At 40.5% G+C, this 23,008-nt stretch overlaps 1 protein-coding gene across 6 annotated transcripts in view; it reads right to left on the bottom strand.

Annotated features, from left to right (window-relative positions):
• osbpl8 (oxysterol binding protein-like 8) overlaps positions 1-23,008 on the bottom strand; it is a 109,306-nt gene that overhangs the window by 50,343 nt on the left and 35,955 nt on the right. For 3 of the 6 annotated variants that reach the window (XM_020649514.3, XM_020649513.3, XM_020649515.3), the window contains 2 exons: positions 5,267-5,303; positions 3,565-3,753 (listed from right to left, as the gene is read on the bottom strand). In XM_020649514.3, coding sequence (XP_020505170.1) covers positions 3,565-3,753; positions 5,267-5,303 — 226 coding nt within the window. Of the gene's footprint in view, positions 1-3,564; positions 3,754-5,266; positions 5,304-22,423; positions 22,593-23,008 lie in introns of those variants that run through there. The other 3 variants (XM_065951102.1, XM_065951101.1, XM_065951103.1) reach the window with 3 other exon arrangements.

Genomic DNA, 23,008 nt, shown 5'->3' with positions numbered 1-23,008 from the left:
TCTCTTTGACTTTACAACATCTGAAATCACATGCATATATCACACTTAAACATTCTCAACACCGTGCTGTTTGTCCCTTCTCCCCTTCTGTTGTCTCCAGCCCAGGTTAAGGGTTATCTCCATAATCTTGTTTTCATGATTTTGGGAAGTCAGAAATCATAACTGAAATTGAAACTCAATTAATTTCCCAGCTCCAAAATCCACATAATGGACAAAACAAAAACACATCCCAATAAGTCATTCATTTTGGTTCCCAAACTTTTTCTTCCTGCTCCCCTTCTGGCAGATGAAAATATTTTCAATCCCCTCCGCCGTCATGTATCGGCTTACACTAAACACGCTGTCAGTCACTCTCTTTGCACACAAACTCTCAATGTTTTCTCAAATATCGGCTGCAAGAGGAGAGAATATCAGTTCAGCGTGTGAAAAACAAACTAAAAAACTAGCAAGCGGCTTCTAAAGAGGAAGCAATTAAAAGTGATGCTGTAAGGTGAAACTTCCACATTTGTGATGTTGACATACCACGTAGATTTATTATCAGCCTTACATTCACCTGGAAGTTCCATCACAAAATGTGCCATGCCTTGCTAGCAGTGAAAAGCGATGTGAATTGTTTTTGTTAACCCTTGCCGTGCCACCCCTGGGAGGGTCCCAGGCCCCACTTTGATATACTTGATTTCTGCTGTATTTATCTGTCTGAACATGAAGACTGATCTTTAAATAATCCTGACCTAGCAGTTCACATATCCACCTCACAGCTGGAGACTACCCTCGTCAGAGGAGGGGGGGGGGGGGGGCAGAAAACATAATAGGGGGTCTAGCAAGAGAAACTCCGAGTGAAAAATTGAGCAGTCTTCCTGCAAATATCAGGAGCATTCAGGAGTTTTCTCTAAGTGTGAAAGCCCTCGGTTAAAAACACACTATAAAGCTACATCTTCAAAAATCATTGATTACTTGTATTTGTATTACATGTATGTGTGTTGACAATGTATTGACCTAGACCAAAATGAGCGGTTGTGCTTATTCTGGTGCATCTTTTTGTTGTCTTCATTCTATTTGCTGTAATAAGGTGTGCACAGGTTGATAACATAACCATGTTTATGATTCAATGTCATTAATGTTATAATATGTGAACTATGATGCTGGATGACTAGTTAAACTGGAGGAAACTGTCCCCCATCCGGGTCTGAATGACCAACAAACAGCAAGCCATGAATCTAATTTACATGGTGCAAACAATGAGAAGAACCATCCACAAGAGGGCGCTGTAACACAACGACATAGCAAAAGCGGTATGTGGGGTGATGTAAGACCCTTACTGAATGTACTGTACCCTTGAGCTTTATTTTCTCTTGACAGCAATACATCCTCTATTTGATTTATCCCTAATCCACAGTGTGTGGAGATCCAGTGGTGTTACTATTATTAGACCATGATTTCCAACTATAGAGGCAGATTGTGATGACAAATGCTTCTGTGTTACACAGACGCAACGCACAGGAAAAGATCATGACCGTCGTCGTTCTGCAGGATTTGAGTCCGTGCATCAGAGGACAGGCAGGCTGAGAAACACTCATCAAGTGAGTATGAGTCATTGTTCCTCCAGCAGGACTGTCTGGGAGAGCTTATGGCTAAACATAACTCTGACAGCTGCCCCATGGCTACAAAACGTACAGTGTCAACAGTTTGATTTTAATTATCTCACAGGGCTGTCTTAATAATAATCCAGGAAAACATTAACCACAGGAAAGAAAACAAAGGTAGCAGTCGATGTGGGGCTAATAGGTAAAGTGGATATGTGTGTCTGTCTGCATTACAGTATGTTTACATTCTGTTTGTACAGCCAGTGAGACGCTCACATTCAGGGAGACACAAGGCTGTTACACTAATCCAGTCTGTGACCCTTCTGTCATGACATCATCAAATTCAGCAACCAGTTAATACTTGTGAGTATTATCGGTACAACTGCTGCAAAGTCTTTCCCCAAAGCGTTATGCTATACAAGTCAGAAGCAAGTCAGCTTTAACTAATAGAACAGGTGAATGTATTCCTATGCAAATCTGTCATGTTATGTGCACATAAGAAAGAAATGGTAAATGGACTTTTCTAGTCTTCTGACTACTCAAAAGCACTTTTACACCACAGGTCACACCTACACATTCACACACTGATGTCAGAGGCTGCTGTGTAAAGTGTCCATCAGTATAAGCTAATCCATTCATACGGCGCTGAAGCCGGAGCAGCTTGGGTTCGAGTGTCTTGCTTGGACATGTGGCTGCAGGAGCTGGAGATCGAAACCCCGACCTTCTGGTTAGGAGTCGACCAACTCTTCCACTGAGCCAAAGCCGCCGGGAAGTCTTAAAAGCAATTGTAAGATGCTAAGCAATGCTAGTGGCTATATGATGTACGAGTTTGTTCAATTGCAAAAGTGTCTAAAACTATCTGTTAAGTCAGTTAACTAGCAGGCTAACATCAGCCTCCATAAGCTACCAGTCATACCTGAACAAGTAAGACGAGGCACAGTATTTTTGGAAAGAGGAGTTCTTGGGTTTTTCTAAAGAATCCTCCAAAGGTTTCTAGTCTCATGAGAAATGCATGCGTACATGCACTTTACTTATTGTATGTGTGTTACAAATGCAGTGGACATGTCCTGTACATTGTGCTAAAGTAACAATGACAAAGGGGAAATTACCACAGCATATTGGATGGAATGAGAAAACAGACAGACTGCCAATTTAAACAAACATAAAAATCAAGGGAAATTGTAAATACAGGTCTGTCTGTTAATGAATGTTTGTGAAGTTAGAGTGAGCACAGGTCATAAAAGACATATATGATGAGTTAATATGATTATTATTACTCTTATTAGCTACAGAGTTTGTTGTGTGTATAAGATAAGCTGAAAGTGTGTGTTTATACATGAGGGGCCAATATGGAAAATGAGAGCTTCATAACTGAGTGGAAAGACGAAGCATGTTGGTAGGGAAGAGTCGATACTGTGTGGTAGTAAAGAAAGGGTCCACTCTCATACAGTGTGTAAGATGCACTCCCCCTCCCCGAGTGTTAGTGAACTGTAAAACTCCACAGGTTTTTCCTGAAGTCCTTTACATTGATGTAAAAGTTGACAAGTAGGAAAATGTTAACCTTTTAGGAGTGCTAGCTGTTGAAGGGAGATGCCACACAGAAATGGCGGCTGGTCTAGTTCCCTTTTTTTATTTCATTATACAATGATTTTATGTAAACTTTCCTTTTTTATAAACAAAACAGTTTTGTGCGATTCCTAAAATGTTGGTGGCTGTGGCTCAGTTGGTAGAGTCGGTTGTCTCTTAACCGGAAGGTCGGGAGGTCGATCTCCAGCTCCTGTGTCCATTTACCATTTACCATTTAAAATGTGTGCTTGTTCATAAAAGGACAATCAGTGTTTTTATTACAAGGTGTTGCTTTTGATTCACGGTTGAAATTGTTTAACTTGTTTATCAGTTTTACAGTCAGATACTGTAAAAACCTCGTATCAGTAAAGCAGCACTGGTGTAATGTGGGTTGAACGAGGAATGAGTATCTTACCGTGGCTGTAGCTGACCCCCGGGCTCAGGGTGGAGGGGGTGGCGACATGTTCCCTGTTGGGTGTTTGGAGGCCCGCCTCCTTCTCCTTGTCCTTGTCCTTCTCCCTCTCCTTGTCCCGCTCCTTCACCTGGCGCTGGCTCATCCTGCCTGGGGTCAGAAGGAGGGTGTCATCCCCGCTCACTACAGCAGCTACAGACAGAGAAGAAGAAGAGAGGAGGGGAGGGAGATGAAGAGGAAGGATGTAAGAGGAGAGATCAGACATGTTTCCATCTTACTTCAGAGCAGAGAATATCTACAAACAGCCATTTGTGTCTAAACACATTATGACCACTCATATAACACGACTTTAATGCACCACTTATGAATGGAAAAAGAGCTTTTAATGAGTGTCCCTTATTACTACAACTTGTTTATCCACCTTTAATAAAGAGAGCTGGCTGATTGTTCCTCAGCTCTTTTTTAGTTTACAAATGTAGAAATAAACGTTTGCAATTAAAACAGGATTTTTATCTTTCTAATACAAGAAAACTCAGGGATTATGTAACTTTGCATCTCCGAATAGGACTCCACATGAAACTCAAAACAGCTCATATTTGAGCATATTTAAGTGTTGAGAATATTTGTTAATCGAACTTTTCGAGTTTATCAAGTTAAGATATTTTATTCCAACATAAAAGAAAGAGAGGTTAGATGTTTGAGGCTACTACAGTTACTGCTCTAGAAAAAAGTCACCTTCTTTCCAGCTTGTTCTTTTTAAGCTACAACAGCAGAATCTATTGATTTCGCTCTTGTTTTCAGACATTTTGATTTTGTTTCATGATGCAGTAAGTGAGGTAGCCTGAGGTAGGTTCATTTTCAAATTTTAAGAAGAAATGTTTTCATTCCACGTTCTTCAGATTTTCGAAGGTTATTCTGAACAAAATCAGTTCAGTACAGTTCTTGTACACCTTGTTCACTGGCTTTTTGACAACCTCCTCCTCAAACCTTGCAAAAGGGAACTAGTAAAATAAAAAAGTATCCAAAAAATATCAGTGAGCTGAGACTAAAATGTGCACAAAGCAAGTTAAGGTCGCCCACGGCTCTGCTAGATGAACTCCACGATCTCTTCATCTACACAACATGTCCTGTTCCAAATGCCTTAAGAAACTTGGGACGATGCAAATGACAGTGATGTCTGAACAATTAATATAACAATAAAGGGCTTACAACAGTTTAAAGTATACAATACCATGGAAAATACCACAGTATGGGAAAACTAGTGGGAAAGTGGTGCATCACAAATTGATTAATTTGATACTTTTTGACAACATAGATTTTTCAATGATGAATAGAATCAAAAATTACCAAAGCTAAAATGATATATATTTAAATCATAAGACATGTGCATAGGAGGGGGAATGAATCCAACAATAATTGCAAGACATCGCCTGAATTCTGTCTCAATTGCATAAATACTTTTGATCATTGAAAACAAGAAATAAGTTGAATATTGGGTGGGAGTTTAGGACTTATATTTCTGTTGCTGTGAGAGCCAAACAGGTAGGTTTGCTTTTTATAAGTATTATATTGAATTTCAAACTTCAAGTATTGTGACAACCCTTCTTGAAAACATGTTGTTAATACCCATCATTCTCTCCCCTAGCCCCTTCCCCTGACTGTGTGAACTGCCCTTAGTCTTAACTCTGAAAAGGCACTGGCTTACCAGAGGTGGCATGGTGCTCTTTCAACTCTGCATGGGGCTATCAGGGGAAAAGAGGTGGAGACAGAAAAAGAGAAGTGCGGGGGGGGGGGGGAGAGTGGAAGTAAGGGGAGCATGGAGATTAAAGGAGGGGAGAGGGAGGAGGGTGCGTCCACCACGTGTTGTTGACCAGATGTCGGCAGTGGTGGGTTGTGCGTGACAGCAGAATGGCGATAGTTGTGCAGCATCGACATCAGCAGCAGCAGCCAAACAGGACGACAGCAAACAAACGAAAAAAGAGGAGACAAGAGACAGAAAAAAAAGGAAAACAGACATTAGTTTAACCAAAATATTAACAGAAGACAAAACTTGACACAAAACTCGCAACAGATTGAAGCAATGGGAATGATAAAAGATGATGATGATGAACATTACAACAGCATACAGACAGACATTCACAACAAAATTAGAAACACATGTTGACTGATATTCCTGCTGCATCCATTCATAAAAACTCAAACAACACTGATTTATTTTTACTCATGAAGAATAAGTAAAGAGCAGAAGATTTTAGATGAAAACAATGAAAAAAGAAAAAGAGCCTACAGCCATGCAAGCTCCTCTGTGTGAGCTACATACTGACTGTTGTTGCATATGTATTTTCCAGTGAGACAGGCGAATGACAGGACGCTTTTATTATGGTAATATAATGCTGATCTGATGACGATTCAGAAGCTCTAATTCCATTCACTACAATCGGACACAGTAAAGAAAAGAGGGTCTACGGCGATGCAGTGCCCTGACAGTAAGAAGGTTCCTGGTTCAGGTCTGTGAGGAGCTGCATGTACGGGGTTTCCTCCCACAGTCCAAAGACATGATTGTTAGGTTAATTGGTGACCTCTAAAGTCACCTGTTGGTGTGAATGTGAGTGTGGATGCTTGTTTGTCTCTGTATGTCAGCCCTGTGATTGACTGGCGACCTGTTCAGGGTGTAACCCCGCTTCTCAGCCAGTGAAAAAGATTCTGCTGGTGGGCTTTTTAGGTCGGGTAGAATCGGTTATATCTGAACCAGTTCTCTTGCCCGCTTCCATCGCTGCAACACCTGTTGGTTTGCTGTTTGCCTGGCAAACCGAGGGCCATCCAAAATAGCCGTGTGGGGGTGTCTTAAAACTGCCTACCTTCTCTGGTCAGAAGAAATCCAGAGCATTCAGGAGCAGAATCTAAAGTTAGAAGGAGGACATACTGCTGCATTGTTTTCAGCAAAGCCAGCACTTCAACATAGCATGTTTCCATAATGTCTGATCATATAAGAGGCCACCTTACATGTGTGCAAGCCAGACTCACAGAGTAACTACAGTACTGAAGCTGCTTTAGGCCAGATGTTGCGCTCCGGCTCCACACAAGATTACCTCCACCTGCTCCTGAGAACCGCAGATAACAGAGCAACTTAACAGCAGGAGAAAAATAACCCAGATCTAATCACATTTCCTCACTATTGCTATCCTCCGTCCTCCTGAAGTAACCACACTGATTTGGTTTAGTCACACACAATTATATCTTAGAAACACATCATTATAAAACACACATCATGCCACCAATCCTGTCCCCGAGGAGGACTTTTGGCTCTGCTTAAGATTTCTGTGGAACTGCGTGTTTAACAAGATCTCTACTAGCAGGTAAGGCCATCCGTATGGCTGCAGCGCACAGCACAACTGACTGCAACCCATACCTGGCACGATGCCTGATTTAGCTAATCTCCTGTCAGACAAAACAAACCCACAGGCAGCTCAGTAACGAGAAGAACAGAGAAAACAATGCCACTGATTGGATATTGCGCCCTTAATCAGGAAGTGGGAATCAAAATCGCTCAGTTCTGATTGGTTCGAAACCTTAGAGCCACGGTCTGAGAGGATAGACATCACTAATAGCTGCTTACAATAATAGGGCAGAACGGATTAGGAGACTGTCACTGAACGTCAGAGGTCGATTAACAAGGCTTTATGGTGAAGCATCAACACAGGGGTTTTCTAACTTAATCTTGGCTCAGCTCATTTTCTCGCAGTGGGGAAACACAGTTACACTCAAGCCACTCCCTCTCGGTTGCAAAACACTGACCTGCAGTCATGGAGGGAGACCGGGAAGTCAGAGGAGTTTGTGTCTGGAAAACTCGGAGGATTCCTAGATAGTAAATCCTAAAAATAGTCCGTGGTTTCCAATCTTCAATCTACTGCTTTTATAACCTGTACGATCACAGCCTGACTCTAAGCCCAATCTGAAACGTATTTTCTCTTTCGCTCAGAAAATACCAGATTTTCCTCCACTGTGTGACTGTGAAGTGTGAACCCCCTCCATAAAAGCCTCACCTGATGATTAAAGCTGATTAATTATGCAGATGAGTGTGTGGGAGAGGAGAAAACTGCCAGAGAGACAATATGAAGAGCTATGAAAAAATCTCTCAAAGTGTCACCAGTACAAAACACAAACTGTGACATGCTGTCGGATACAAGTTTCATCGGTGCACCGAAATAAAAGAGACACACAGCAGGATCACAACATGTGGCAGGCATGTATTAGCATTTCAAAAGCTTTCTCGACTATAAATTGACAATCAAGCTGTGGAGGCTGGTGGATGACTTGGCTGAAGGGATGGAGGAGTTTATCTACACACACGAGAGAGCAATTTAAAAATGCCACCTTCCTGGCTCAAGTTTGACTCATTCAATACTTGCAGAAAAGTTTAAGAAAGAAGAAGTTAGCATTGCACGATGTACATGTTCTTAAAAAGTCATGTTGACCGGCTGGTCATGAAAAACAAAGTTTTTAGGGCACAGCAACAAACTGAACAAATAAAACGATACATATTTATAAGATTAGGGGTAGCCCTCACTGAGTTCTTGTCCTTTCATAAGACCACAAGGACATTCCATAAAAGAGAGCAAAACTTAACATAACATTTTGCTTTTAAAATAAAAGATAACGCCTAAATAGTGATTGGATAAAAATGAATCAAAGTAACTCAACTCCAAACTTTTTCTTTTAACTTTAATTAACTTGTGTTCATGTGACTCTCATTCATTCATGCCACCATGAGGAGTCATGAATTGATGATGCAATCAGCAGTATTGCCAGTAAAAACTGCTTAAAGCGCAGTATTTTCTGGTGATCAAAATATCTATATTTGGGATAAGAGATTTGATAACTGTGTCACACAAGTCAGGAGGACAAAATATTGCTGGATTGATATTTTGTCCCACCACTCGCCTGCCTATTTCATTTAAATTTGACCCTTAAGATATTTACGCATTTCAACAGAAAAGTGGCGTCCCAGGACTAGCCTTGATATTATATTTCAAAGAATCTCAAATTTAATAGTTGCTATTCTATTCGTAATGATAAATCAACACTAACCCTCAAACTTTAAAAGTGATGGGGCACCTGTAGAGTAATGATTAGTTCACGTGCCCCATGTACGCAAGCTGTGGTCCCCCAGGCCGGGTTCAAATCTGACCCATGGCACCTTTCCTCCATGTCACTCCCTACTCTCTATCTTCCTGTTTTCTGACCGTATCCACTGTCCTATCTCTAAAACAAAGGCCCAAAAAGCCCCAAAAAATATACCTTTAAAAAAACTTACATTGTGATTTCTCTTTCACATCTCTGCCTGCGTTATAGTTACAGCAGTACGTTCATAAAGCAGGTCTGATTACAGACAGTGGGAAAGGTGACAGCTGACTATCATGCTTTAAACAGCACCTGGATGATTTTCCATTCTCTGTCTCATAAATAAACAGCTCAGCTTCCCACGACAGCACTACCCTTTTGACAGCAGTTGAACCCTCAACAGCTCTTGTTAGTGTGAGCCAATTTCCATGTAAGTGTAGAAAAACCAGAGGAGTCGAGCAAGCAATGACACCAAGGTGTAAGTGAACGTTATCACAGTCAGACTGAAACAGTGATGTCACCAAGAGAAAATACTGAATAAACAGTGGACATGGAAGGGATTGATGCAATACAGGATATTGAGCAACCTGCGGCCCTGCTGTGTTTTATTAGAGAGAAGTCAGATGATATGAATCAAAGCAAACAGACTCACAGGGACAGCTCACACATCTAGATCCCGAGGTATTCCATCCTAGCATGACGAACAAGGCATGATAGATTTGTCATTTGACGCCCATATTTTGACCTTGGCTGCTGATGTATTCACATTTATCATTGCACCTCAGAACAGGAAGGTATGCTGCTGTATTTTCCTTTTAGCGACATTACAGTGAGCATGTCAATCAACTGCCTCACTTTAAAAAAGGTAAAATAAAAATAGACCACTCTCATCGTTATCTAAGGGGAGAAGTATGGATTGCCCATTTCGCCTTCAGTGTGAAAACTGCTGTTTGTGAAGACAAGGTGACATTTTGCTGTCTGGGTTTGGCGGTCTGCCTTTTCATCTGGCCAGCAAAAAGCAAGCAGCCTGCTGTGTGGAAGAGATGACAAACAAGGGCAGAGGAGGAGACGCTCTGAACTTGAAGTGAAATATTTCTGTCTGAAGCAGGGAAAGGAGAGAAATCAAACTTCTGTTTTTATATCACTAATCTTAAGGCCTTTAGGGAGGGTTTTTTTGACTCTTTCTATTTTTATTTCAATAAATAAAAAAATGTGCCTCTATTATCTGGGCTTTGATAGTCATATTTTAGAGCATTTTACTATATTTTGCACCTCATACATCATTGTATAATAATAAGGACATCTGGTAGGGTTACAGAGGAACAATCATAGCTCAAATGCTGAAGAACATGCTGGAAAACTAAAGGTTTTTAAATATCTGTTTATACAAAGTAACTGTTCCCTCTAATATCTAAAAACCATTATTCTGAATCTGGAGCACTCTTATGGAGAAGGTAAGCTAAAATTGGATGGAGAAAAAGAGCTCAAACACCTTGCAGATCAGCAGAGTTATTTTCTTCCGAATAGATCCATGCCAGGTGGCCTGCTGTGTCTTGATTAGCTCGTACTACTGTGTTGTGACTTACTTTGAAAGTCAATAGGGCAAACACAGGACACAGGACAAACAATCCTTTCAGAGAATTCCTGTCCAAGTCGGCCCAGTGTTAAAACACAAACCATGATCTTTCTCTTAACTTAACCTCGTAGTCTTTGTTACCAAACATAATAGCGTGATGTTTGTGCCAAGTTAATGTATTAAATTATTTTTTAGTGCGGTAATGATGGACACAAACACTAGACCTTGGTTTAGGCTAAATATTGTGTCAAAAATAGCTGTCTACTCTACTCTTTGTTAAAACACTCAACAACCAGAGAGCCTTGAAGCAAAATTTGTGGCAACAATTATTAGCACAATCACAACACATCGATGGCAAATCAGGCTTTATTTAGTGGCAGGAAAAATAAGGCAGATTAGTACTGATTTCCAGAAGTAAATGCACTAATTCATGTCCACTTAATCCATAATTTGAAGTGTATATGCCCGGTTTGGTGTACATTATCATGTATTTATGGTCGCGATCAGGACCATATGTTCCATTTGGAGTCCATAATTAGCTGAATAAAAAGAAGACCTTTAATTTATGTTTTCATGTGTTTTGCATCAAAAACAATGTTTTTACAAGCCCAAACTTTATTTATTTTCCAAGAACGCCATAACCAACCCACAGAGTTCAAATGCAATGTGCATATTGTTTACACCTTCTGTACCTGTTGACCGAGACAACACATTCATAAAGCGCAGGATATAGACTGTGTAAAAAGATGGACGGATAGACGGGAGTGAAGCCAAAAGATTCAGAGCTCCGCCTGCTGACTGGCTAAAGTTTAGATCATAAACCCTGCCTTCTCTGTTTAAGCAGAGACGCCAAATTATAAAGTTCAAATGCACGTCAAATCATTTATTATTATTATTTTCAAAGAAGATTAGTTGGAATTAGTCTTTGATCCTATGGAAAAGGGTATGACATCATCAACCGGGTTAGCAACGTAGACAAGGAAAGGCAAACGTAATGAAAACTAATTACACAGTCCTTGAACTTTTGAATAAGCGCGAGTCTACGCTGAGGGATGTGACATTTTAACAGTGAGTGAAGGGAAGGAGAAGGGACATGGCGTCATTTCAGTGGATCCACCAGCCAGCACTAATCTGAACATGTCTTGGCTCCAAATTACGTCACCAGCGCAACATGTCATGGGTTATATTTGCTTCACTTTTGTACAACAGAGAGAGATGGTAATTGAGATATAGTCAATGGTGCAGACAGTTTCTACTGAACTACTTATCAGAAAAAAGATAACATCTTGCCAGTCATAATTTAGTATTTACCCAGACCATGATTTAAAAGGATCCAATCCCTTACTGAAACACATGCTGTAATAGAATTAACCCACATCAAAAGCTTCACTACACCTCTACAAGAAACACTGCTTCAACCACAGCACGTTCCCTCTGCCCCTGAAAAGATGAAGAGCGCTTACGCAGGATAAAATGCCGTGACATATTACATAATGTTTAAACATTACTCGCAGCACATTTCTGACCCAGTTTCTTTTTAGTAGCTGGGAAAGAGGAGATAGCAACAGCAGTTTTTTCCTCCCATTTTCCATATCTGAAAGGCTGTGTTTGCCATTTATTCAGCTTACAATGGAAACATGTACATATAAAGGCAAAACTCAAAATGCTTTGCCAAACACTGAATCGACTTTCAGTTCAAGATACAAATATCTGTAAAATGTAGCTTCTGAAAGACCCTCCCAAGTGTGTGCAAGAAGTCATTGATGTATCCGTCTATATTGAATCAAAAAATACTAAGGAGGAAAATGCAAGGGTTGATGCTGACCTACTGTTGCGAGAGCTACTGATCAGCTGAGTCATCACTGGTTGCTTTTTGTTTAGCTTAAGACTCTTGGAAATCTCAGGATGATGTAGTTCCAAACATGAACTCATGAGCATGTCATGAGTTCAATTTGTTTTGCACTTGTTGGAGATAATTTGTATGAAAACTTCCTGCAAATATAGATGGGTTAGCAGTCAAAACACTGCCTTTCATATACAGATACTACATTATTTGTTGTTTTGATCTTGTTTTGGGGGGGAGCTGTCTATCAAGACAGTCCAAAATAAATCCTTCTTAGAGACAGAGCCAAATTAAATTTTGGCCACCTACACAGAAATGGAAAACAATGCATCGCTCGAGCGTCTTTGTTAAAGGAAAAAGCCTGCTGTGGGACACATTACCAACAGGGTTCAATATTCAGAACTAAGTTTTATACACATGAGCAAAAAAAAACATACTGCTTTGAGAAGAAAAATGCGGAAACAAGCTATAAGAATTTGAAGCTATAGGATCCTGGCAAGGGAAGGGGATCGTTAACCTTTTATTTATATCGATACCATTATGCATACTTTTCTATTATCTGGTGAAAAGATGGGACAGAACTGATATAGCTGCACTGAATCAATGATGAGACAAAAACATTGATTAGACCAGTTTTCTAAAAGGAAGGAGGGATTGTGTGTCAGTTCTAGTTGTTGGATAAAATGTTTTATTGGAAGGTGGTGTCGTGCTGCTGCTCTGTTATTGAAGTTGTGCTCGCAGACTAAATGGACAGCCATTAAGGTTAATTGGAAAGTCTCCCTTCTACCACACACTATAAAGACGTTTATCACAACAGCTTTTGAGACACTGGATTAATCAGCTTTTGTTCATCGAGCTGAGCTAAGAGCTTTGTTATATCTGAAGACAATTACAGCAACTTATCTGATGTGATATTTGGTATAAAGCCACCTTCATAACATGTATGATATTATGCATAAATATTAGGTGTTTTTGGACTATACAGTTCTGGGGATAATTTTTAAGAGGAACTATCCACTTGGACTTGAGCTTGTATAGCACTTTTCAAGTCTTCTGACTACTGGCATGTGGTTGCTTGGGGTCAAGCGACTCTATCAACTGAGCCACAACCGCCCCGCCACTTGGGAGTTCCCTACTCACCATGGGGACACTTTCTATGTCTGCATTCGCACCACCATGGTCCTGGGAGAGTAACTACTCTGAAGCAGGAGCTACAAAGGATCCTCTAAACGGGGCTCTAGGAACTAAAATTGATCCTGTGGTGCAGAATCACTAAAGAAGGGGGGAGGGTTCCAACAGTTCCTGGAACTATGAAAAGGTTCCTGCGGTCCGAAAACACCTATTAGCAGCAGTAACAAACAAGTTTGTTTATATTCGGAATAATGTCTCGTATGTAAAATACACGATCCCTGGAAGTCCTAATAAGTCAAATAATACACCTGGACATTTTATCCCTATCAAAACCTGCCACAAATAAACTTCTGTGAAAACCACAGAGTAAGATGCATCTTTTTCACCCTCTTCTTGGCTTTATGAAACATCCTGATACAAGTTGTCCTTGAGGGAAATTTCCCCCTTGATGCTGATTGTACCTGGCAATCAACTTCACAGAAAAGACCTGTTCTCTGGGAAGACAAGTGAAATCAGAATCACGGGAGAAAATAGATCCTGGCAGATTGGAGCTGCAGCTGGTTTTAAAACAGGAACTGGGAGGCAAGTATACTCATGTTTAGATTTCTGGCAAAGAATTACAGTAGTATTCACGGTACAACCCAAACCAGTGTACTGAAAACTCATGTCATGTTTCCAATTTGTGAGCTCTCGCTCCAGCTCCTCTGGCCCCATGAATAAAACATGATTGTTCCAACAACTGACATCAAATAAATTGGTGACCGTTTCACAAAAACTGACTGGTAGAATTTCTAAAAAGAAACAGAAAGTTATTGTACAGCTGTTTGCCCTAACAAAACTTTGTTTTGTTCACATCTGAAGCACCAATCCATCCATCCATTTTATCCGCTTATCTGAGGTCCGTTCTCGATGGTAACAAGTGCAGTAAGTCAACCCAGACTTCCCCCTCCCAAGCAACGTTTTCCAGCTCCTCCTTGGGGATTCCGAGGCGTTTCCAGGCTAGATGGGATATATATAAGGCTAAATGGGATATATTCCGAGGCTAGATGGGATATATCTACCCCTGGGGGTCTACCCAGGAGTCTCCTCCCAGTTGGGCGTGCCTGGAAAAAACGGGAGGCGTCCAGGAGGCATCCTAGTCAGATATCCAAACCACCTTTACTGCCTCCTTTTGAAGCAAAGGACTAGCGGCTCTACTCATAGCTCCCCCCCCCAATATCTGAGCTCCTCACCCTATCTGTAAGGTTTAGCCCAGCCACCCTCCGGAGGAAACTAATTTCAGCCGTTTGCATCCGCGTTCGTTCTTTCGGTCACTACCATCTGAAGAATGTTAAGGAATAAGGAAAAGTAAATGGTAAAAAAAAAAGTACCAAAATAGGCTTCCTGGTGGATTACTGTTGAGATAACCTTCCATGCTTTGCTCTGGAAATAATGCAATATGAAATGCAACCTTTCTCTTTAAAAGATCATTTTCTTATATAGTATAGTGATACATGGCACCAATTTCAGAAAAGAAACTAGAACTTATGTCCGTTATCAGAGCGAACATAATGTTGTAATTTCCCCCAAGGTGATGATGAAGTATTTCTGATTCTAATTCTGATCTTTGCAATACCATGCCAGCATTTCTCATCCACCTCTGCAGTACTTACAGAGTGTGAAAAGACTTACAAAGCCAGCATGTGGTAGTGTCACAGGGACTTTATCCATCAAAGCTCTGACACATCCATCAGTGCAAGGTGGGTCTATGGCCAGAGCTGGAGTCAAGGCAGGCAGGGGGTACTGTAAGAGGTTCAGAACTTGGGAGCCGCCCACATGGTGTCTGATTTATAGCTGGAGTGGAACTGCAACGCACACCATAAATAAAATGTTTAATCACATAGGCCCTTAAGAGCATGGCCAGAGCTGAATCTGTTTGCCAAGATACTGTCCAAAGTGAGACCTGAGCCAAGGAAGTAAACACTGAGAGATCTGCTCATTTGAAAAGTAGTACAAAGGTAGGAGTTACAATCTTGTAATCTATCAAATTGGCACCCAAAGTGGTCTAAAGCCGTTTCCACATGTGCACTACAGAAAATTTCTGAAGAATTTCAGGAGGACTGCCCCTTAAATCCTCCTGATCTGGTTGTTCACACATGCACCTCACAGCACCCCCTCCAACTCGCGCTAGGTGAATTCTCCTTGTACTGCTGCGTTCTCTGTGTTTCTTTGAAGGTAACAAAGACACTTCAGCTTTGTTCACACTTCCCCCACCGCAGAAAGTTGAACAGGCCAGGAGAGAGTTCACATTTCCTTTTGAGGTTGAAACCAAAGTGACACTAAGCCGACCAGCCTGAATCCCCTCTGCACCTAAACATGCCCAAATAAACAAGTACACAAAAGTTTGAGCAATCTTTGCTCCAATGGTTGAGCCCTGTTGACATCCGTCTCTCTACTATAATCCAGATATTGGTAAATGTAGTGGAGCTTTTTCAGGACCGTGTTGGGGATCAGGTGTAAACACTAAGGAGCCTGTCCACTGTGCTGTCAGATTGTGAGCCTTCAGACTGCTCCCTTTAATGAGGCTGCTGCATCGAATGTGTTGAACCTCATCACATCTTCAACCAGTGATGCATCGACTGAAGTGATCGAAGCCTTGCAGACTCAAGGGACTCAGGTATCAGCCAGATGTGACCAATCCACACAAACTGATTCAGTTGGGCTCCATTCTTTTCTGCAGTCCAAATTGGGTTTGAGACAAGTCAAGTATAATTGTGTGCATTTAAATAACAGTGTGATGTCTATCACAGAGGTTTTCAGGTTGTATTTTTTGTGGTTGTCATGTGCATTTAGGTCCCCAGTAATATATTTTTATACAAAAAAACATAACTTAAAAGGTAACATATTATGCAAAATACACTTCACCATGTGTTTCTAACACCGAACTTCCACCAGAAACGTGTGCATTGCTTGTCTGCTCCAGTGGAAGCACACACATTGAATAAAGTGAAAACCTATCACCTCCGCTGCCGGACAGGAGCAGAGACGGACAGGACACGCATCTGGTGGAAGTTGGCTGTAAGACTAGTATGTGTCTCTAGTCTGTCTACAAACCCCCCAATGATGAGAAAAGTCCATCCTCTCTGTCTTCTGCCTGCTCCACTTTTCTGAAATGTGTGCTCAAACAGGCCGTTTGCAGATTTTCCTTTCATGACATCTTAAAGGGCAGTAACCCCTCCCCCAGGTGGGTGACACTCCCACAGCTAGGTGTTTGTTCAACTAATTCACACTTCTGTAAAGTTTTGCCACCACTTAAACGGAGACTTTTGGAAATGCTGCTGACCCCATTTCAGTTTGGAAACTTCTGGGTTTGGTTTTTCAAGTGTACCAATGGAAACACACTTTTGTGATGAAAAAGACACAAACATTCTCTTGCTGATCGTGTCTTATTAGTAAATTCGTACAATGCAAAACTTGCAAACAGTAGACATGGGCCAGTAAACAACATACAACGAAATAGAAAATACAAAAGTGAAGATGACAAACTCTCCCAGACACCCTGACAACAAATCTGAACATGAAGATGTTAAAAGAATATTCTGAAACCTACTTGAATCAAAGAATCCAACTCTGCAGCATTATGATGATAATGATCTTTTTATCACATGTTTTTTCTTAATTTATTTTCAGTGATTAGAACAAAAGTGTTAACATTTTAACTATTAGAAATGAATACAGGAGGTCTGATGTTAGTTAGTTACCTGTGGTGTAATACTCTCGCCCTCTTTTTCTTGAATTAGCTATTAGCAGTTATTGTCTGCAGTTTACTGACTTACTTTGATGCTAAACAACATGATGGTTGTCAGACATACTGAAGAAGCTTGTTTTGGCTGTTTCTATGTCAAAATAGAGTCATGGACTTGATTATTTCTTTTTTGTAGACGGACAGGTCAGAGTTAATGATGTCCTGGGGAAGTGTAATTCACACTAAATCTAAACTAAGGTCACACATCAGGCCAATGTGTTAGGACGTGACTCAGAAGAAGAAGAGTTATTTTTGGTCCCAAATTTTGCAGAATCATCTTACAAAGACGCTGCAACTCCTGATAGACGTTTGATGTGTGACAGAATGACTCGGTGCAAATCGTTGTTGTGTGAACAGTATCTGACATTATGATGGTTACCTATATTTTTGTATTTTTTCTAGACTTCATCTCTTTATTTGTTTACTTGCATTGATGACAGGTTCAAGAATAATTTAGTTAACAGTATAGTATATATTTTAATAATCAGGATAGTTTAACGCGTATGGCTCTTACCATTTTTTGTTGTATAAAATGTTTCAGTAGGTTCTGAACTACTATTACATTTGAGTGCTTAACCTCTGCTCCATATGAGGGTTGAAGATGTCAAAAGGAAATGGATGTCCTTGTACAGTCTGACAGGAAATCCATAAAGAGATAATTCTCAGAGGAGGGGCACATTCTGACACTTACAGCTAAGCAGAGCCTATCAATGGATTTCTGATTCTTCACATTGCTAACAAAGACTCTAACTATGTAGATAAACGCAGATTAAAAAAGGGATGACTGTTGGTTTGACACTCTACAGTAGTTTGTACAGTCGTGTTTTGTCCATGTTTTATCTTTAACGAGGAAGGAAAGAGAAGGGTCTTGTTATACTCAACACTCGACCTCACACAATCTGCATTTCATTAGACTGCAACACTTCAACGTGCCAGCCTCCAAAACAGTGAACGTGGGGGGTTTCTGAGTGGGTCTGTGAGCCTCACGGAGAGTGGAGACTCAGTTTCATTACGCTTGGGGGCCTTATGGGTCAGGGTAAGCATACAGGGCAGTGTTTCCCCTACCCTTATATTAGGGGGGCGGCCCGCCCACCCCCAAGAGAAATGTGTCCGAATGGAATTACATTTTGATATGAAGACAGTGGTTTTACTGGTATTAATAACCATATCTGTTAGTTATGGGAATGTAGATCTTATTAACAATGAATACTCAAGAAATTTAACCCACACAAAAACAAGCTGAGCTCCTTAGAAAGATACTAGAGTCAGCTCAGCTTGCAGCCTCTTTTACAAGCTTTTTTAACTATAAATCTGTTAACCAGTTTCAACTACTTTGTGTAGTAAGCCCTGTTTCAAAACCTTCCCAGCATGCTTTGATTCATTTTCAGGCTTCAACCTGCCATGCAGGCACACCTTTCGTGCCTTGCTTGCAATGATACATCTTGATATCAAGTGTGCAGACGTTGAACTGACGAAACCCAAGTCACATCTGGCCTCCACTGATAATCAAATTCCAATCTCAGGTAGTAGCTCAATTTATTGTCATTGAATTCATAGCATCGTATTAATGTCTAATTAAAATAGTGACATAAAAGAGAATAGGTTTCTATGAGCGGGTAAAGTGGGAATAGACTAGAGTTCATCATATTAGAACAATGCACAGCTCATTGATCAAAGGCAGTGCAGAATGTACTTTGTCCCTGTCTCAGCATGGTGAGGCAGAGAGCGAAGACATCAGTCATAAACTTTAAACCTCGTACTGCGACAGAGAATTTGCACATCAACAAAGATAAAGATCCGCTGGCTGATCACAGCTGGATCTCTTTCTTGTATGGGGCTTTTAGATGGCTGTCTTGTCTTTTGGGAGGTTTAAACTAGAAGTGCTTCATTTCATAATCCTACAAGTTGAGATGTGGGAAACAGAGTCCTTTATTCATCCCTTAAAGGAGAAATTTTGACTGCATCATATAACCTGAAGCATGGCTGGTGTCCTAATGTTGGGTCTATAACACAAGCATAAAAGAGATCTTGAATTCACAGGAATGACACGCAAGTAGTATGGTTCACTAATACTAGCACTAATAGTTCAAACACTTTAAAAGTTGATGTGCTGTTTCCTTTGTTGGAAAAACCAGAGGGAGTTTTTTTATTTAGAAGTGAGATATAAGATATCCTCTTCCTGTGCAAAGGCCTTAAAAATGACCATTACCACAAAAAAGCAAACATATAGGTGAAATGGATGAAACTGAGGTTCCTTAAACTTCACCACATTTACTTCATAACTTATCTTGTAATTATTCACCAGAATAGAAGAAAATGCTGTTCATGTAAATGTATTCGCTGGTGTAGACGTTAGTACTTAAAATGTTTGAATCAAGTTAAAATAAAAAAAATTGTAAACAAGGAAAAGGTGGATGTATTTCACCTTTTAACCTTAAAATCAGTAAGACTCAAAATGATTGTTTTCCGGATTTTTAAGTTTCTGTGTGAAAAGAATGAGTTTTTTTCTGTTTGGAGACTTTAGCTTTCTATTCAGGTGTTGTGTCATGAGATGCAGCTGTTTTATTAATATAGTAAAGGTTTAAGTAGTACAAGTCCTAAATAAAAGCTGAAAACAGAATGGGAAAAAGTAGTTGGATATTTCTGACCATTTCTTTATTGTAGAAGATTTTGGATACATCTCCCAACCCTAGTTTTACTTCAATAGCAGCAAAGAGACCAGATCTTCAACACCTTTTTGGTTAATATCTAAGTTCTTTAAACAAATATGGTTTAAATGAATTACTTTACATATAAGAGTTAAATTTAGCATTATTGTTGTACAACTTTAACCTGAGGATAGGAATTCTTGTTCAGACATACACAAAGAATTCTTAGAAATGGGACAAAATAAAGGAATACAATAAAATGTCAAATTAATGTGATTTAAAGGATCTGATTCATGTGAATGATGAGTCATAACTGCTTAATAGTTTGCTGTGTAAAATGATATCAATGTTGAAAAACAAACAAACCTGGTGCTGTTGTGGGAAGAAGCGGGTTAAAAACACGGACTCCACCAGCTGTTCAGAGCAAATGAACACACAGGCTGCAGCTAGTACTATCAATCTGATTAGAGCAAGTCCAGCCCAGCTGCCTTCTGCACTGCTGTGCTGCAGCCAACAATCCTGCCCCTGCTGTGAGGACGAACCGAAAAACAAAAACACGAACCAGTCCCATGAAAGTGATGTTACATAACTGCACCCTAGCCACAGATAATTAGTTAACTTCCCCTCATTCAGTGAGCCACGCACATTATCGGACATATAGGTCACCGTTTACTGTTGCTTTGCCTCTAATTTATTGAGTCTTATAATTCAGTTTCGTTTAAAACGGTACTCGAAACATTCATTAGGTTTTTAATGGGACTGGAGAGGGTTGCATAAGGAGCTATCATGTGTCTATAATGTACACGATGTTGCTCCATCCTCTGTTGAAAGCAACCAGATACTGACCTCCCCCTTTGTCATTAGGCCTCAGTTACATCCATGGTTGGGCTGTGAGTGTGCAGAAGTCTGCACAGTTCAGATGCATGCAAGAATCTCTCTCTTAAGACTGACTCCTACAAAATGAAATCCTGACCAATATGGAACTGTTACAAGCTATAATGATGCCCTTTTTTTAAGTTTCATTGATTACAAATGGAGGCATACATAGTGACACTTTCAACCTGTAAAGTCAAAGATTATTAATTTAGCACATTTATAACAACCTCAGCTAACCAAAGTAATGTACACTTTACTTAATAAAAAAGGATATAATATGAAAGCAAGACAGAAAATGGTCAATTTCTAAATGCACCAATGTGGCAGAAGGCTGCTTTCTTCAGCAATTGACTTAATTCAAGAATAAGTAAAATCATTATAGACCAACCAACCAATTCTACCGCTGATAAAATGTAATGCTTTGCTACATGAGCTGCAGACAACGTGAGAGAGTTACAAACAGTGTAACGTTTGGTGCATAAAACGCACTTTAAATACCTTTTCTTCATCTAAACAGTGGGCTGCGAGCTTCATACTGGTGCGACCAATAAACCAGTATAAAATGCCAAGACATGCGCTGTCATGACGGCACATGAGGCTGCCACCAGCACGCACTGCACACAATCTATCGCAATTCAAAATTGGCCCCCGTTCATTGTGTATTACAAGCGTCCACTTCACTGCACAGTGTGTGTGCTGGGATACATAGCGATGCTGACAATGCTGGCGTCACCACTTTTATCCAGATTTATCCTTCGTTAGGTCATTATAGTGTATAACGATTGAATCTAGACAAATTGGATACGGTCTTTAGGTCTGCACTTCACAACTATCAACGTCTGGGCGTCTGTGGCTCAGTTGGTAGAGTCGTCGTCTCTCAACCGAAAGGTCGAGGGTTCGATCTCCAGCTCCTGAAGCCACATGTCCAATGTCTCGCTGCTTCGTCAGCAATTTATCAAGGCATATGTACAGTATGGGAATAGTTACTTCTGATGGTCACACTACATAGCAACCTCTGCCATCAGTGTGTGAATGAGTGTGAATCGGTAGGTGTGACATGCAGTTTAAAAAAGTTTAAGCAGTCAGAAGACTAGAAAAGCGCTTACCATTACATTTCTTTAGGCTGAAAGCTCAACTATCGTACTTGTTTAGCTACAGGCTTGCCACATCTGGTGAAATGGGATGGTACTAGAAAGAGCTACACAACTGTACAGAAATTGCACTTTATGGAATCACGTGTAAACCTTTTCTTTTCTCTGGGAGACCCCCCCAAAACAGAGTGCGTCACCCAGACTGCTTTTACTGTCTTGAGTCAGAGTGCATGCTGCAGCAGAAACTGTTACAACACAATTTCACAACTAAGTGAAACATTGTTTTCTTGATTAAATGTTTAGTAAAACAAAGTTTAAAATCAGCAAAAGGTAAAAAAAAAAAAAAAAAAAAAACATCTTAAACGTCTGTTAGGTCCATATTAGCCTACCAATATGTATTAGTTGGGTTCTTACAAATGTCTTCAGTGTGCTAATAGCCACAGCATGATCTGTGTTAGCTGTACGTGCAGCCCTTGAGCAAAGAGTGGAAGTGAGTGTTGGCCTTCATTCAGTGGCAACATGCTGAGCAAACAACAGGCAGGAGTGGAAACAGCACAGAAGGCTCCAAATGTAAAACTGCATCACAAATACAAGTCTGGAGCTTAAAAAAGACTAACTCTTACAGCTACAGCACATGACAACAAACTATTTTTAACACCTTTACATTTGACTGCACAACAAAATCCTTCAAAAGTGACGGTACATCTCATGATTGACTCGGTCTGACGTGCAGCCTAATCCGCCCACTCCTGTTTCCCGTTTTCACACTTGTCAGTGTTGAAGTTCACTTACAGAAGGAGAGGAAATGCGTACCCTGTGCCTGTCAGTCGAAGGGAGGTGAGCTCGTCGCTGCTGCTGCTGCTGCTGCTGCTGCTTGGTCAGAATAAAACCTAGTACGACCAGCCACTGAGCTCAGCGCCTCTCTCCCGCACACACAGACACACACACACTGAACACTGAAGGGAGGAGACAAGGCAGGGAGAACAAGCATGCAAGAGAATGTCAGCCCCTCTCTCTCTCTCTCTCTGATGAATGAATACTCTTTCCTGCTCTTCTTCTTCACATTACTCAGAGCTTCAGTCATTTCCTTGTTGTCGTTCTCTGTGAATTTGTTACATCCCTGGCATTTGTTTACCCTTCCTCAGCAATTATCTGTCTTCAAAGCATTCATGACTTTCTCTTTCTATCTCCACATCTCCTTTCCTCCATTCCTTTTCCAGTTTTTTTATTTTTTAAGCCCCCTATCAGCCTTTTTTTCCACCACAAAACAACTCTTTTAAAGGATGTTTTTCAGATAAACACCATGTGTCACACAAACCAGCAACACACCACACAGCACACCCACTGAATAAGGAAGTGGGCTGACTCTCTTCATTA

The sequence above is a fragment of the Labrus bergylta genome, chromosome 23, assembly GCF_963930695.1.
Source record: "Labrus bergylta chromosome 23, fLabBer1.1, whole genome shotgun sequence".
Classification (NCBI taxonomy): Eukaryota; Metazoa; Chordata; class Actinopteri; order Labriformes; family Labridae; genus Labrus; species Labrus bergylta.
This window is presented reverse-complemented; position numbering and strand designations above follow the sequence as displayed.